We start from the raw sequence: 17204 nt of genomic DNA, 5'->3' as shown, positions 1-17204 counted from the left end.
CAGATAGACGTCTTTTTGCACACTGTCTTACATTTGAAAGGACAAAATGTAGATAAAGACAAGGGGCAATAACACTTGTTCTTCTCATCTGTGTTCCCCCATTTGTCCGGATAAAAATGGTACCTCACTTGTGTGGGTAGGCCTAATGCCAGTGACAGGCAACGGAACATGGACACATCACATTTTTACATTGAAATCGGATGTGCTTTTTGGAAAGTGCCTAGCTGTGGATTTTGGCGTTTAGCTCAGCCGGCACCTAGGGAAACCTACCAAACCTGTGCATTTGTTAAAACTAGACACATAGGGAAATCCAGTATGGGGTGACTTGTGGGGCTCTCACCAGGTTCTGTTACCCAGAATCCTTTGCAAACCTCAAAATTTGGCACAAAAAAAACACTTTTTCCTCATATTTCGGTGATAGAAAGTTCTGGAATCTGAGAGGAGTCACAAATTTCCTTCCACCTACCATTCCCCTAAGTCTCCCGAGAAAAATTGTACCTCATTTGTGTGGGTAGGCCTAGTTGCCCGCGACAGGAAATGCCCCAAAACACAACATGGACACATCGCATTTTCCTAAAGAAAACTGACCTGTTTTTTGCAAAGTGCCTAGCTGTGGATTTTGGCCTCTAGCTCATCCGGCAGCTAGGAAAACCTAGCAAATCTGGACATTTCTGGAAACTAGACACCTAGGGTAACTTGTGGCGCTCTCACCGAGTTCTGATACCCAGAATCCTTAGCAAACCTCAAAATTTGACAAAAAACACTTTTTCCTCAAATTTTGGTGCTGCAAAGTTATGGAATCTGAGGGGATCCACAAACTTCCTTCTAACCAGCACTCCCCCACATCTCCCGATAAAAATGGTACCTCACTTGTGTGGGTACACCTAGTGCCCGCCACAGGAAACGCCCCAAAACGCAACATAGACACATCACAATTTTACATTGTCAACTGACATGTTTTTTGGAAAGTGCCTAGCTGTGGATTTTGGTCTCTAGCTCAGCCGGCACCTAGGAAAACCTACCATACCTATGCATCTTTGGAAACTAGACACCTAGGGAAACACAGGATGGGGTAACTTGCGCTGCTCTCACTAGGATCTGTTACCCAGAATCCTTTGCAAACTTCAAAATTTGGCGAAAACATTTCGGTGATAGAAATTTCTGGAATCTGAGAGGAGCCACAAATTTCCTTTCACCTAGCATTCCCCCAAGTCTCCCGATAAAAATGGTACCTGACTTGTGTGGGTAGGCCTAATGCTCGCGACTGGAAATGCCCCAAAACACTAGGTGGACACATCAAAATGATCAAATACAAAACTACCTGTTTTTAATCCTGGGCTCAGCAGCCATCTTGGGAAACCTATCACCGGTGGGCAGAACAACTTTGTCCCCATTTATTTGGGGTAGGGGAATGGCCATACCCCAACCCTCTTATCGGAAAAAAAAATCTTCCCTGAAGTCTGGTGGGCTTTCTTGCCCCCCCCCCGCCCCTTGGGGGCAGAAGGGCCTTACCAAAATATGCCAATCTGACCCCAGGGGGGGCAGAAATCACTAACAGTATGTGCCCTCAGGGGGAGCGACCCTTGCCCAAGGGGCTTCCTGCCCCCCCCAAACAAAACACACACCAATCCCTGGTGCCTAAGTGGTTTCTGCCCCCCGGTGGCAGATTGTCCTAAAAGAAATAGGCCCATCTGCCCCCAAGGTGTGCAGAAAAGGCCTAATAAAAAAATGCCCCCCAGGGGAGCGACCCTTGCCCAAGGGGCCACTCCTCTTCATTGTTTACTTTATGTAAACAAACATTCCTGTAAATGTAAAAATGTAAATTAGCACTTGTATAGCGCACTACTCACCCGTTAGGGTCTCAAGGCGCTGTACTCATACCGCTATGGAACCCCTCCTGGCTTTTCCCTGTGAGGCGCCCACTCCTGAGCACCCCCAGGGTGAAGCCAGGCATCCAAGCGCTGTTGGGGCCGTTGTGGAGATTAAGCAAGCTATTGCCCAGAGTTGCAGAGTGGGACCCATGAATTAGATTAGGCACCGAGGCGAGAATTATCTGGTCAAGGGGAATTGAGCCCAAGACCTGCTGAAGCGGGACTGGAACCCTGGTCTTGAGCCAGATCTCTGCTTCAGGGTCTGCCGCTCTAACCATTGAGCCACACTTCTCGGTGTCTGGCTATGCGATCGGGCTGCAGAAATACTCAGAAAGACATGAAAGGAAAGGAAAAGCTTTTCCTTTCTTTTCCTGTCTCTCTGCCTGCCCCACCCAAGCATTTCTCTTCCGATCGCAGTGGAAGCTGAGCTTCCAGCCTGATGAGGACGACCATCAGACGTCACTGGGTGGTGGTGGGGGGGGTGTGGCGGGGTTGAAAGGAGAAGCGATTCCCCTTCCACCCCTGCCCAGGGGAGGGCTGGGTGCAGGACGTAACGGTTACATCCACGGAACCCCAGGGGTCAATGACTTTATAAGGCTGCAACCACTTCTCTTGTGGTTGAGAATTTGGTCTAGGAGTCAGACCTCATTTAAAAAGGCCGTGCTCGCAGATTGTCTGAAGTTTGACCGATGCCTGACAGTTCCCCGGATAAGGTACATTCATGATACTTGCCGAAGTCTGGGACAGCAAGACTTGTTTACTTTCCCCTAGTAGAGCGGCAGTTTAATCCCACACCTCCCTAAAGAACACCTTCTTAGCAAATCGATTGGAAGAGCAAATTCGGACAGTGGTTAATATGCCAACTGTCCACGTGTATATGCAAATTTGTGTAAACTCTGTTATTGAACCCTACCTAACCACAGATTTCTGTTTGTCAGACCTAGACTATGTACTGTGCACTTTCTGGGCGCTTTTCCTCGTGGGCGCTCCTTTTTTTTAAAGTCAAACTGCCTGTCTTAGCGTCGACCTCTCAGCACAAAGCACAATTAATTTTATGTTCTTCTGTAAATGTTATTCACAGCTGAGAAAACACTATCTTACCTTTTCTAAAAGAACTGAGCAGCTTTTAACTCTTTACGGTCTCTTCCTTCTGTAAAAATGTGTTTTTTAACTGCCACCTATATCTATTGTGCCATAAAGCAGAGGGTGACTCTGATTACGTAGTAGTTGACGCACTTTATCAGTCTGCTTTTATGTGGGTTTCTCATATTTTTATCACCATTTCTATGTAATGGTTTCTTAACATCTTTCAATTGTAGTTTTCTGTATGGTTGGTATGCGGTTTGAATTAATCTATGTGTATTTATACTTTTTATACTTTTATGGTCTAACTAGACCGAATATAGTTGTTTGTGACTCTGATGTATTAAGGTTCTTGTAATGTTGTACCTACTTGTAGCCTTCAGTACTGTTCATTATGGGGATGCTCTGTATACTCTAGTTATAGATTATCTTGCTTCACTGCGGGTTTAATTGGCCCCCAATTCGTCGCAGGTTGTCCCTGTTCCTTATAATGCCCTGCAGAGATGTTTTTTTCCTATCAGATCAATAAGTACTTTGAGTCATTGCAGTATATAATCAGTAGGACAGCAGCACTTGTGAATAACAAGTAACATGTTAGCAGTTGTCAAAATGTAGTTTTTGATGTGGACAGCAAAGCTCTAAAAATAATTTGTTGGACCTGTATTGGCAATCACATGCTAGAGTCAGTTACATTATGGGGCGGGGGTATAATTATCTGTTCGATGGCATCTGTCGCTGTAGATACGCATGTTTTGCAATAGCTCGCCATCTGGTGTTGGGCCGGAGTGTTACAAGTTGTTTTTCTTCGAAGAAGTCTTTCGAGTCACGGGACCGAGTGACTCCTCCTTTTGTCTCCATTGCGCATGGGCGTCGACTCCATCTTCGATTTGTTTTTTTTCCGCCATCGGGTTCGGACGTGTTCCTGTCGCTCCGAGTTTCGGAACGGAAAATTCGCTAATTTCGGAAGATTTTCGTCGGTATTGTTGCGTTCGGGATCGGCGTACTTAGATTCCACACCGCATCGAAGATCGAAGAGCTCTGGTGCCCTTCGGGGTAGTTTTTCGATCCCCCGTCGGGGCCTGGTCGGCCCGACCGCGTGCTGAAGAACGCTGATGGAACGGACCCCGTTCCGTTTCTGCCCCAAATGCCACAATAAATACCCCTATACAGACCAACACTTGGTCTGTAACCTGTGCCTGTCACCTGAGCACAGTGAAGACACCTGTGAGGCCTGTCGTGCGTTCCGGTCCCGAAAGACACTCCGAGACCGTCGAGCCAGAAGACTTCAGATGGCGTCCGCGCCGACAGCCCACCGAGAGTTCGAGGAGCAGGAAGAGGAAGGTACCTTCTCGATCCAAGAATCGGACTCCGAAGGATTCGACGATACACAAACCGTGAGTAAGACGTCGAAAACCACACAGAAAAAGATTTACAAGGCCCAGGGGACGCCACTGCCATCCGGCCATGGCTCCACCCATAAATTCGGTGACCGACCGTCGGCACCGAAAAAGGCCCAAACAGTGCCGAGGTCGTCCGACTCCGGTCGAGACACCGGCACGCAGCCTTCTCGGGCCCGAGAAAGTGCTGGAGACAAGCCTCGACACCGAGATGCCGGTGTGGACACGGCTCGACGCCGAGACAGCGGCACCGAAGAAGATTGACGCCGAGACGTATCGGCCCCGAAAAAGAAAAAAGTCACCTCGGAGCCGAAAAAACACACAGACAGGGTTTCGATGCCGAAACAAACTGCAAGCGACCCAGCTTCAGGCTCTTATACAGAAGAGCACTCGCTAACCTCCCAAATGCAAAAGCATAGGTTTGAGGAAGAGCTACATGCAACTGATGTGGACCATACACAAAAGCGTATCTTCATACAGCAGGGGACAGGAAAAATAAGCACCCTTCCCCCCCATTAGGAGAAAGAGAAGGTTGGAGTTCCAAACTGAACAGACACCACAACCAAAAGTGGTGAAAAGAGTTACTCCACCACCCTCTCCTCCGCCCGTGATTAACGTCTCACCAGCACAAACTCCATCACACTCCCCAGCTCACACCACCATAAGCCAGGGTGACCAAGATCAAGACGCATGGGACCTATACGACGCCCCAGTGTCAGATAACAGTCCGGAGGCATACCCTACGAAGCCATCTCCACCAGAAGACAGCACCGCGTATTCTCAAGTGGTGGCTAGAGCAGCACAATTTCACAACGTAAGCCTCCACTCAGAACAGGTCGAGGATGATTTTTTATTCAACACACTGTCCTCCACCCACAGCTCATACCAAAGCCTGCCTATGCTCCCTGGTATGCTCCGGCACGCGAAAGAAATCTTTAAGGAGCCGGTCAAAAGTAGGGCAATCACACCAAGGGTGGAAAAAAAGTATAAGGCGCCTCCTACAGACCCGGTTTTCATCACTACACAGCTGCCACCAGACTCTGTCGTTGTAGGAGCAGCTAGGAAAAGGGCCAACTCTCACACATCTGGAGATGCACCACCCCCAGATAAAGAAAGCAGCAAGTTCGATGCAGCTGGTAAAAGAGTCGCAGCACAAGCTGCAAACCAGTGGCGCATCGCGAACTCCCAGGCACTACTTGCGCGCTATGACAGAGCCCACTGGGACGAGATGCAACATCTCATTGAACATCTGCCCAAGGACTTACAAAATAGGGCAAAACAAGTGGTTGAGGAGGGACAGACCATTTCCAACAACCAGATCCGCTCCTCCATGGACGCTGCAGATACAGCTGCACGGACAATTAATACATCTGTAACTATCAGAAGGCATGCATGGCTCCGAACGTCTGGATTTAAACCAGAGATTCAACAAGCAGTTCTCAATATGCCTTTTAATGAAAAAGAACTGTTCGGTCCAGAAGTGGACACAGCGATTGAGAAACTCAAAAAAGATATGGACACTGCCAAAGCCATGGGCGCACTCTACTCCCCGCAGAGCAGAGGGAATTACAGCACATTCCGTAAAACGCCCTTTCGAGGGGGGTTTCGGGGTCAGAGCACACAAGCCAGCACCTCACAAGCAACACCGTCCAGTTACCAGGGACAGTATAGAGGAGGTTTTCGGGGACAATATAGAGGAGGGCAATTCCCTAGAAATAGAGGAAGATTTCAGAGCCCCAAAACCCCTACTACTAAACAGCGACTCACATGTCACTCACCCCCTCCACACAACACCAGTGGGGGGAAGAATAAGTCATTATTACAAAGCATGGGAGGAAATCACTACAAACACTTGGGTTCTAGCAATTATCCAACATGGTTATTGCATAGAATTTCTACAATTCCCTCCAAACATACCACCAAAAGCACAAAATTTGACAACACACCATTCCAATCTCCTGGAGATAGAAGTGCAGGCACTATTGCAAAAGAATGCAATCGAATTAGTGCCAAACACTCAAATAAACACAGGAGTTTACTCACTGTACTTTCTGATACCAAAGAAGGACAAAACGCTGAGACCAATCCTAGACCTCAGAGTAGTGAACACTTTCATCAAATCAGACCACTTTCACATGGTCACACTACAAGAAGTATTGCCATTGCTAAAACTACACGACTACATGGCAACTTTAGACCTCAAGGATGCTTATTTCCATATACCAATACACCCATCGCACAGGAAATACCTAAGGTTTGTATTCAAAGGAATACATTACCAATTCAAGGTACTGCCTTTCGGATTAACAACCGCACCAAGAGTCTTTACCAAATGCCTAGCGGTAGTCGCAGCACACATAAGAAGGCAGCAAATACATGTGTTCCCATATCTAGACGACTGGCTAATCAAGGCCCATTCGTTAATACAGTGCTCAAATCACACAAATCATATCATACAAACCCTCTTCAAACTAGGGTTCACCGTCAATTTCACAAAATCCAAAATTCTGCCGCGCAACGTACAACAATACCTGGGAGCCATAATAGACACATCAAAAGGAGTAGCCACTCCAAGTCCACAAAGAATTCGAAATTTCAACACCATCATACAACGCATGTATCCAACACAAAGGATACACGCAAAGAGGGTACTACAACTCCTAGGCATGATGTCTTCATGCATAGCCATTGTCCCAAACGCAAGACTGCACATGAGGCCCTTACAACAGTGCCTAGCATCACAATGGTCACAAGCACAGGGTCACCTTCTAGATCTGGTGTTAATAGACCGCCAAACTTACCTCTCGCTTCTGTGGTGGAACAACATAAATTTAAACAAAGGGCGGCCTTTCCAAGACCCAGTGCCACAATACGTAATAACAACAGATGCTTCCATGACAGGGTGGGGAGCACACCTCGATCAACACAGCATACAAGGACAATGGAACGTACATCAAACAAAACTGCATATAAATCACCTAGAACTTCTAGCAGTTTTTCAAGCACTAAAAGCTTTCCAACCAATAATAGTTCACAAATACATTCTCGTCAAAACAGACAACATGACAACAATGTATTATCTAAACAAGCAGGGGGGGACGCACTCCACGCAGTTAAGCCTGCTAGCACAAAAGATTTGGCGTTGGGCAATTCACAACCAAATTCGCCTAATAGCACAATTTATACCAGGGATCCAAAATCAACTCGCAGACAATCTCTCTCGAGATCACCAACAGGTCCACGAATGGGAAATTCACCCCCAAATTCTGAACACTTATTTCAAACTCTGGGGAACACCTCAGATAGACTTGTTTGCGACAAGGGAGAACGCAAAATGCCAAAACTTCGCATCCAGATACCCACACGAACAATCCCAAGGCAATGCCCTATGGATGAACTGGTCAGGGATATTTGCTTACGCTTTTCCTCCTCTCCCTCTCCTTCCTTACCTGGTAAACAAACTCAGTCAAAACAAACTCAAACTCATATTGATAGCACCAACTTGGGCAAGGCAACCCTGGTACACAACGCTGCTAGACCTATCAGTAGTACCCTGCATCAAATTGCCCAACAGGCCAGATCTGTTGACACAGCACAACCAAAAGATCAGACACCCAGATCCAGCATCTCTGAATCTAGCAATCTGGCTCCTGAAATCCTAGAATTCGGGCACTTACAACTTACCCAAGAATGTATGGAAGTCATAAAACAAGCCAGAAGGCCATCCACCAGGCACTGCTATGCAAGTAAATGGAAGAGGTTTGTTTGCTACTGCCATATTAATCAAATACAACCATTACACACAACTCCAGAACATGTAGTGGGTTACTTGCTTCACTTACAAAAATCTAACCTGGCTTTCTCTTCCATTAAAATACACCTTGCAGCAATATCTGCATACCTGCAGACTACCTATTCAACTTCCCTATATAAGATACCAGTCATTAAAGCATTCATGGAGGGCCTTAGGAGAATTATACCACCAAGAACACCACCTGTTCCTTCATGGAACCTAAATGTTGTCCTAACTAGACTTATGGGTCCACCTTTTGAACCCATGCACTCCTGCGACATACAGTTCCTAACCTGGAAGGTGGCATTTCTCATCGCCATTACTTCCCTAAGAAGAGTAAGCGAGATTCAGGCGTTTACAATACAGGAACCTTTTATACAACTACACAAGAATAAGGTCGTCCTAAGGACCAATCCTAAATTTTTGCCAAAGGTTATTTCACCGTTCCATCTAAATCAAACAGTGGAACTTCCAGTGTTCTTTCCACAGCCAGATACCGTAGCTGAAAGGGCACTACATACATTAGATGTCAAAAGAGCATTGATGTATTACATTGACAGAACAAAAAACATCAGAAAGACTAAACAACTATTTATTGCATTTCCAAAACCTCATGCAGGAAACCCAATATCAAAACAAGGTATAGCCAGATGGATAGTTAAATGCATCCAAATCTGCTACCTTAAAGCTAAACGACAGCTGCCCATTACACCAAGGGCACACTCAACCAGAAAGAAAGGTGCTACCATGGCCTTTCTAGGAAACATCCCAATGCAAGAAATATGTAAGGCAGCCACATGGTCTACGCCTCACACATTCACCAAGCACTACTGTGTAGACGTGTTATCCGCACAACAAGCCACAGTAGGTCAAGCCGTATTAAGAACATTATTTCAGACTACTTCCACTCCTACAGGCTGATCCACCGCTTTTGGGGAGATAACTGCTTACTAGTCTATGCAAAACATGCGTATCTACAGCTACACATGCCACCGAACTGAAAATGTCACTTACCCAGTGTACATCTGTTCGTGGCATCAGTCGCAGTAGATTCGCATGTGCCCACCCGCCTCCCCGGGAGCCTGTAGCAGTTTGGAAGTTACCTTCAATTATTTATATATGTATCATCTCAACCTTAAATAGGTGCATACTTAGTCACTCCATTGCATGGGCACTATTACTACAATTCAACTCCTACCTCACCCTCTGCGGGGAAAAACAATCGAAGATGGAGTCGACGCCCATGCGCAATGGAGACAAAAGGAGGAGTCACTCGGTCCCGTGACTCGAAAGACTTCTTCGAAGAAAAACAACTTGTAACACTCCGGCCCAACACCAGATGGCGAGCTATTGCAAAACATGCGAATCTACTGCGACTGATGCCACGAACAGATGTACACTGGGTAAGTGACATTTTCATTTCTATACTTGAATTAATGTTCATGTTACATCTGTTGTAGAGTAATTGCTGGACATAAACATTGTAAAAGAAGGAATATGGGAGGGGGATGTGTTAGAGATACGATTAAAGTTGACCATTGGAAGACGTGGGACCGCTCATGAAGACCAGTGTTGTGAGGAATCAATACATTTGTCTGGAGAAAGTGCTATTTGGGTGCATTTTGGATACTGCATCCTACAGTAGAGCAGATCATAACACCAATGCATACTTTGTGTATCCAGCCGTCCTAGAGGACTGTGTGTTGCAACAATGGCAGCGGGAGGTTGACTGTTCAGTCTTGAGAACGGAGGTGTGCATGCATTGTCCTCTGTGGGTTTGCATAGCTTTGCAGTTGGCTGACTGCATGCCTTGAGATTTGTGTGCCGTAAGCAGGGGTCAGACAGGACCTCACCTTTAAGGTTTCTGACTGGGAAAGTGTGCAAGTCCATCCTCTTTATGCTATGCCGGGCTGCCAGGGGAATTAGCTTATTTTTTATATCTAGATTTTCAGTCCCGTTGAGAAGATGAGGGATCGGTTTCAGATCTGTGTTCCATTGCATGGTTCAGACATCCTTTACCTTTGATTCTCACTTGTCACTTGATGAAAACACAATTTTTCAACCTAACTGTAGTCAACATTCAAAATATAGTCTAGGGGTCTATGAGATTGTGAACTCAAAAATCTATGCATCAGCTCTGTGTGAGTTAAATGTGCTGCCTACTTTTGACTACTTCACTTGTGACTACTGTCTGAGGACGGGAGCTCAAATTGCTGACCCCAGAACAGGAACAGGCACAGACGACCTCTCAACACCATTACCCTAGTAGTATTGGTCTATGTTTTTTGTGTACTTGCTCTGGTACTTTGCAGGGAAGCTGTATGTTTCCAGAAGTTGGCCCAGTTCCGTACCATTTGAACGATGGATGGAAATGCTTAAATCAGGCTTAACCATTGGTACTTACCCCTGAAGGTGCGCTTTAGGTTTTGCATAACAGTGGCAGGTGTTGCAGTTCTGCCATCTGCTGATAATGGTATCCATTCTATTCGAAGCCAGGATCCTAGACCTCTGCTCTCAGGTACGAGCGGAATGCAACCAGTGTAATCAACACTTTGGGCCTACCAGCTTTAGGGGTCCAGGATGACCATCGTCCTTATTGCAAGGGAGGGAGCTTCCCTCTTGTGGGATCTGAATTCTTCTCCATAACAACAATCAATTGAAGTTAGGAGGATGTTACCACAATACTACTTTGAGATAAGCTGTTGCCTACACAAACTCCACCAGCCATCAATCCAAGATTAAATGGTTCTTAATTTGTGCTTAGTGAGAGATATCAGAACTTTGACAAAGAATGTTGCCTTTGTTTCCTTGTTGGTAAGGTCAGCCATGCGGTACTTAGTAGAGACATACAGATATTTCAAACTGATATAAGCATGAAATAAGAGTGTGTGTTTGTATGTATAGGAGGCACACTCTGATTAAAAGTGCCAAGCTTCGCTCTGATCCAGTGGTTACTCGTGCACTAGCCGTGCTATAAACTGAGGCTTGGTTGGAGGTAAACCAAGGTAACGGAGAGAGCACAGGGTAATGCTTCTGCCACATACTAGCAATATTAGTATGGAAGAAACCAATAAACAACTGTTAAAAAGAGGTAACAGAGACAGCAGTACGTCTTTCCATACTCACTGCAGCGTGAAGTTTGAGATGCTGAAATCAATATCCATTACTTGAAAATGCAGTGAAATTGGAAAGGACAGTGTTCATAATGCTCATCTGTCCACACTAGAAGATCATGACCTATAGTTCTTTCCATGTCCCCCTTTGCCCTCATAATAAGGGCCTAGTTACCAGTTACCATACAAAACACTGACAGGTTGTGGTAAGCACAGTCTTATAATATGGAATCGCCACCAAAACCATAAAAAGAGACGTAAAGGTTGCAGGACTGGGAAACTGCTTGTCATGCATGTTTGTTTAACTCAAAGTCTATTTAACTTTAGTACGTGTTTCCAAGGCTGACTATTCTGTTGTCCCTTTTTATCGAGCAGCAGTCAGAGAGTGACCAACCCTCAGTTGTGTCCCGAAGGGAGTACGGTTCTGCAGGCCAGTCAGTGCATCCTGGAGCTTCCGGAGGTGAGTGAAACTTGGTTGCATCAGCTGCAGTAGACACCCTCACCCTGTCCTTCCCTCATTTCCACCACTGTACCACTGTTCCACTGTTCCCCATCACGCATAAAGGTCTGCTTCACACTTCATTCTGCTTGTATCACCTCTTCACCCATTCGGTCCCATCCTGGCAGTACCGCTCCTTAGAGCTTGACTCCCCAGTGGATGACGAGATAAGGAATGCACATATTTCAAGCTCAGGGACTGTGTAGATCTAAGCTAAGGATCATTGCCAAATGACAACCATCTTATTGTTTATAGCATCTCTGAAAGGCTGTGTCCTAATTAATGCCATTCTGTGCCTTGTTGCTCAAGCACTGCACGCCTTGGTTATGAAAAGGACTATGCAGTAACTAATGTGTTGTTCCTTCTGATGCTAAACACACTAACATTGAGAATGTGTTTTTTTCTGTGGAATACTTAATCATGCAGGAGTAAACATACTCACCACGTTTTTAGTACTTTAAAGTTAGCTACCTGCAGATGATCAGCATACGTGAAGAGTGGTTTCTGGGTGGGAAATGTGCTCTGACTCATCCTTGTTTCCCCCAACAGGGCACTGAAGGGTTTTTCAGCATTGATTCTGAGGCGTACGATGCCATGTCCGTGGAGGTTCAGCTTCTGCCGCGCAAGCTCCATTTCCTCTGTGACCCCAAGAGGAAGCGGGAATATCTCCAGCGCAGCCAGACCCCTTCGGAAGGAGGAGAGTCCGAGCAGGCTGCTGAGAGCTGAGGAGAGCCAGGGCCACCGTGTTCCGGTGTCTGATGGTGCCAGGGCCACCGTGTTCCGGTGTCTGATGGTGCAGACGTGGCCGTGCTCACAGTGTGATATGCAGGGATCACAGTGAAGCCTTCTAGCCTACGTGAACTCCAAAGACCTCGGTGAATGCTTTTCTCTCTAGTGGTTTCGAATTTTGACCTCTTTCGTTGAACAATCCAAGTACAGATCGGACAGCAGCTCTCCTCTGCACCAGTTCTCATCTGAGTGGCTGGACAATGGAATTAATAACCTTAATATTTTACTAACTAACTTCAGTGCCAGTGAAGACCCTCAGTTCCTCCATGAAAAATAAAAAAGTAAAACAAGCCACAATTCTGTGTTTTTACCTATGTCGGTCATGGATAAAGCACAAAAGCATGTCAATTCTGGACCTATTTGTGCAAGGCACAGTCTTGTGCAAGAAAGTGTTCATTGGAGGGATTTACATTGCCATGTTTAGTACGCACCAACATATCAATTATGTTGTATCGAATAGATTTTAGGAACTTGGTTTGAATTAAGATGGAGAGGTAGTGGTTAGTCACATCGCAGAGTTTCTTATTTTATAGTGGAGTAAGCAGTGGGGCAAATAGATACACCTGGTAAACCCGGGCGGGCGCTGGATGGAGCTTCAGGGTTGAACAATCTCCTAAAGCTTCGAGCCTCTATAAAAAAGGAGCCATTTCACTATATTCACACACTAAAATCCATAACAGTTCTTTTAATGAAGCCAGTGAGTGAATCCAATGAAGTTAAAGATAACTGTGAAACAGTCAAGGGACGGCGACATGAGTGAGACAAGCGGAGCCTCTGATGTATCTGGGATTACCAGGCAGCTAGAACATGGAAGTTTGAAAGTCTATAAAATGATCTTGTCAACTGATAAAAGTGAACAAATCATAGTGAAGTGAGCTTCACTTTGAAGTGGCTGCCAGTGACAGGATGAGCTAAACAAATTTGCAGATAGTGCCCATAAACGTTTCAGCTTTGAGTGGTCACAGCCTTGTGCAAGCAATCCTATTAAGAGCGATGCACACTGGGCCTTCTCGTAGTCTGCACCTGGGGTCTCTGCGGCTCAGCTCCTATAGAGGACCAGCCCACTCCTCTCACGCCCCCATGTATTCTCACTGGTTCTCATTCATATATAAAGATCGCACCTTAGATTTGAACAAATTGAATATCTTAAATAAATCGATTTCTCTTTCACTGATGAAGACTTTTATGTCACGTAATCTAGTTCAAACTAAGGACATAACCTAATGTTGTTGCTTTCTATTCCGGTGTTTGACCTTCAGCGGTTTTTGTGTTACATTATCACTTGGAGTACATCTCAGTATCATAAGATGCTCTTCTGCCGAAGAAAGCTTACACCGCGTGCTCTAAAACCATTTATAGAGCGAGCTCTGCATTGGAAGTATGGTCAGCCCCAGAGCTCTCTGGTTCCAGTGGCTTCGGATGCAGCCAAAGTACCAAGCAGACTCCTAAAAGGAGGAAGGATGCTGTGAGCTAAATGCTGCAGGGAGAATCCCATCGGAATGCTTCCCAGATCACCTTCCGTTCTGAAACTACTTCTATTCTAAACACAACTTTGTAGGTTAATAAAACACACACCACACATAAAACACGCAATGGTACAAGGTGGTAAGTTTAAGTTAAGTGTAAATACTGTTAGCGTGTAATAGCATTAGTTTATCAATAATAGGTTCACCGTGTTATTGTGATGTCACCACACCCTCCTCTAGAACAGAAGTTATTCAGTAAATGAGGCTATTGTCCTTCTTCTTAAAAAAAAATGTCAGCAATGTAAATGCATTCCCCTTATGTATGTATGTGTCATCATGTGCGCATGCGTGATACTAAACATGTAATGTTCATCTGGCAGTGATGACAGCAGAGTTTGGTGATAAGGTATCGGATGTGTGTATCAGCTTCAAGCTCCAGTAGATATCCATCTTAAATAGTAACCTCCAGAGACTCGTACATCTCCATTAATGTTAAAGCAGCAAACCAAGTTGTTGGATTCACAGTCTCTTTAACCATAGCACTGGTCTCAGTCTTGACAAGTGATGAGGCAGTCAGTCCTTCAGCTGAGTCTGACCCTGAAGCAGAAAATTCTCAGTTGGTTTCAGCCTTCGAACACTTGCATAGGTAGCACCTTTCTGAGTTAGTGCATTTTAGGTCTGGCCTAAGCCGAGACCTTTTGATTTTACTAAAATATTATATAAATATACTTAAATGGACTTTTCAGCCACCTCTCTTCACACTTTGGTCTGTTGTTTTGGCTTTCTCATTTTGCTTCTGCCCACTACAGTACACAGCATCTGGTTAACGTCACTTTGCTCGTTTTCAAGGTAAACACACACAAGGAAGTTCCCTTTAGTGCTAGTGTTGCCTGAGGTGGTAGTAGGACGCATTTGAAGTGAGCGAAGGGTATTTTCCTGCCTTATCAGTTCCTGTCTCCTTCCAATAGGGTTGCAAATTCCTTTTGAAGTGGACTGCTGTTTCACAGCATACCATATGGTGTTCCTGGACTCGGTTTTCCCAATGCTTCTTTGATAAACTTAGCCCAGGCAGAAAACCAAACTTTGTGTTTCATTTGCAGCACACTTGTAAAAGTTTGATTTAAACATAAGTGGGGTGTAATTTGGGTTTTAGAATTCAATATTTTATAGTGTGAACCCCCTTTCCTTCTTTCTTTCCTTTTTTCTTTCCTGCTTCTCTTTATTTGTCTTTTTTCCCTTTTTCTTCTTTCTTTCTTGCATTCTTTCCTTCTAATTTTTACCTTTTTTCTTTCTTTCCTTCTTTCTTTCTCCTCTTTTCTTTTTTTGCCTTCTTTCCTTTTTTCTTTCCTTTTCCTTTCAATTGTACTTTGCTTCATATTTCTTCATTTCTCCTTCCTTCATTTTTTAGGGTCAAGCCTGCGTCGCATGCGCTTGCGAGACGCTTTAGGAGTTAGAATAGGGCTCAGAGCCCCGTCCACGTCGCGTCAGTGTCTTTCATTGGTTCATGGGCTTGCCTGGTAAAATCTGCTTGCTTTCATTAGTGGTAGGCACTCATATGTCATGCCTTTTCCGGTGGTTAGCCCTCCTCGAGCGCAGCGACCAAGTGCTGAAAACATGCGAGGCTCGCTGTTTCCCATCAGGTTTGTGGAGTACTTTTTATCTATTGTTCGCAGCGCGATCTTGCTTGGCAGAAGTCGAGCGCTGTGCACAACATCGACCCTGTTACATAGTTAATTGCACTTTTGCCGGTTACGTAGATGATTGCACTTTTTCCGATAGGTTTCATTACCGTAGCAGCGCGATCGCGCTGTTTTTTTCTTTCAATGTGGAAAGAAAAATCCGGTTGGGAGTTTACAACTGCTAATAGCTGTAACTCGGAGAAATGCGAGACCCTAGTGCATTGCAAATGCTTGTTCTTTTTGCCTACTTTTCACCTTTCTTGCTTGTTTGACTCCTTTCCCTTTTATCTAATACGTCTTTCACATTTTTACATCTTTATTTCTTTCCTCCTTTACTTTTTGGCTTCTTTCTTTGTTTTTACTTTCCTTCCCTCTTCCTTTCCGTTAGAGTTCTTTTTTGCCTTTTTTCGTTCTTTCCTGTCTTTCTTCTTTCTTGCCTTTTTTCCGTCTTTCTTTCCTTTCTTTCTCTCTTTTTTGCCTTCTTTTCTTCTTTCATAGTTTCTGTTTATTTTTGTTACTTTTTGCTTTCTTTCCATTTCTATCATTCTTTCATTTTTTCATTCCATTTTTCTTCATTTCTTTCATTCTTTCGATTTTGCCTTCTTTCATTCTTTCCTTTAATTCTTTTTGCCTACTTTCCTTTTTTCTTTAACTTTTCATTTTCTTTTGTTACTGCTTTTTCATTCTTTCCTTTATTTTTTGCCTTTCTTTTTGTCTCCTTTTCTTTCCTTTGCATCTTTATTTTTTCTTCACTTTTCTTCTTCTTTCTTGTTTGCCTTTTTTCTTTCTTGTTTGCCTTTGTTCATTTGTTCTTTCTTTTCCCTACTTTTCTCGGTTCTTTCCTTCTTCCTGTTTTTCCTACCTTTTCATACTTTCCTTCTTTATTTTTTGCTCTTTATTGTTTGCATTCTTTCCAGTTTTTTCTATTTTACCTTCCTTTATCTTTCCATTCTTTCTTTTTACCTTCATTTTTCCTTTCTTTCCTTAATTCTTATTTTGCCTTTTACTTCTTTTTCTTCCTTGGCTTCTTTCATTTTTTCTTTCGCCTTCTTTGTCCCTTCTTCCCTTCTTCCTTCCCACCTCCACCCCTTGCTTCCTTTTTGCTTTCCTTCATTCCTTCCGTTTTTGTATGGCTGTATTCCTTCTTTGTCTGCATTTCTTTCTTTCATTCTTCCTTCCTTTTTTACTTGCCATATTTCTTAAAGGCGGGGTTAGGAGCCAATGTGTACTTTTTTGAGGCCAGAAAACACTTTTGCCTTTTGCCAATTGTTTCCTTTAGATTTAATGAGGGCCCAGCAGTTTCCTAAATAATAAAGGTTTGCAAAAACCGTGACAAAACAAGAATTGCGGAAAGTCCGACAGCCAACTCCAGACCTATTAGCTTTGCCAGTGCTTGTTGAACTGTCTTTTACTGAACTAGTTGCACAACATCGGTTGTTCAGCACACACAGCAGTCATTTTCTCAGATTGCTCTGTGAAGGATTCAGTTTGTTCACTTGTTCTATTTTCTTCTT

General features: G+C 44.4%; 1 protein-coding gene across 1 annotated transcript in view; it reads left to right on the top strand.

Moving 5' to 3' along the window:
• AGK (acylglycerol kinase) overlaps positions 1 to 12842 on the top strand; it is a 188742-nt gene extending 175900 nt beyond the window's left edge. Inside the window, exons 14-15 of the mRNA XM_069227974.1 lie at positions 11633 to 11717; positions 12306 to 12842. Coding sequence (XP_069084075.1) covers positions 11633 to 11717; positions 12306 to 12482 — 262 coding nt within the window. The 3' untranslated portion in view covers positions 12483 to 12842. The remainder of the gene's footprint in view (positions 1 to 11632; positions 11718 to 12305) is intronic.
• Positions 12843 to 17204: the final 4362 nt, after the last annotated feature.

This window comes from Pleurodeles waltl, chromosome 4_1 (genome assembly GCF_031143425.1).
Source record: "Pleurodeles waltl isolate 20211129_DDA chromosome 4_1, aPleWal1.hap1.20221129, whole genome shotgun sequence".
Lineage (NCBI taxonomy): Eukaryota > Metazoa > Chordata > Amphibia > Caudata > Salamandridae > Pleurodeles > Pleurodeles waltl.
The sequence above is the reverse complement of the archived record's forward strand: the minus strand, read 5'-3'. Positions and strand labels throughout refer to the sequence as shown.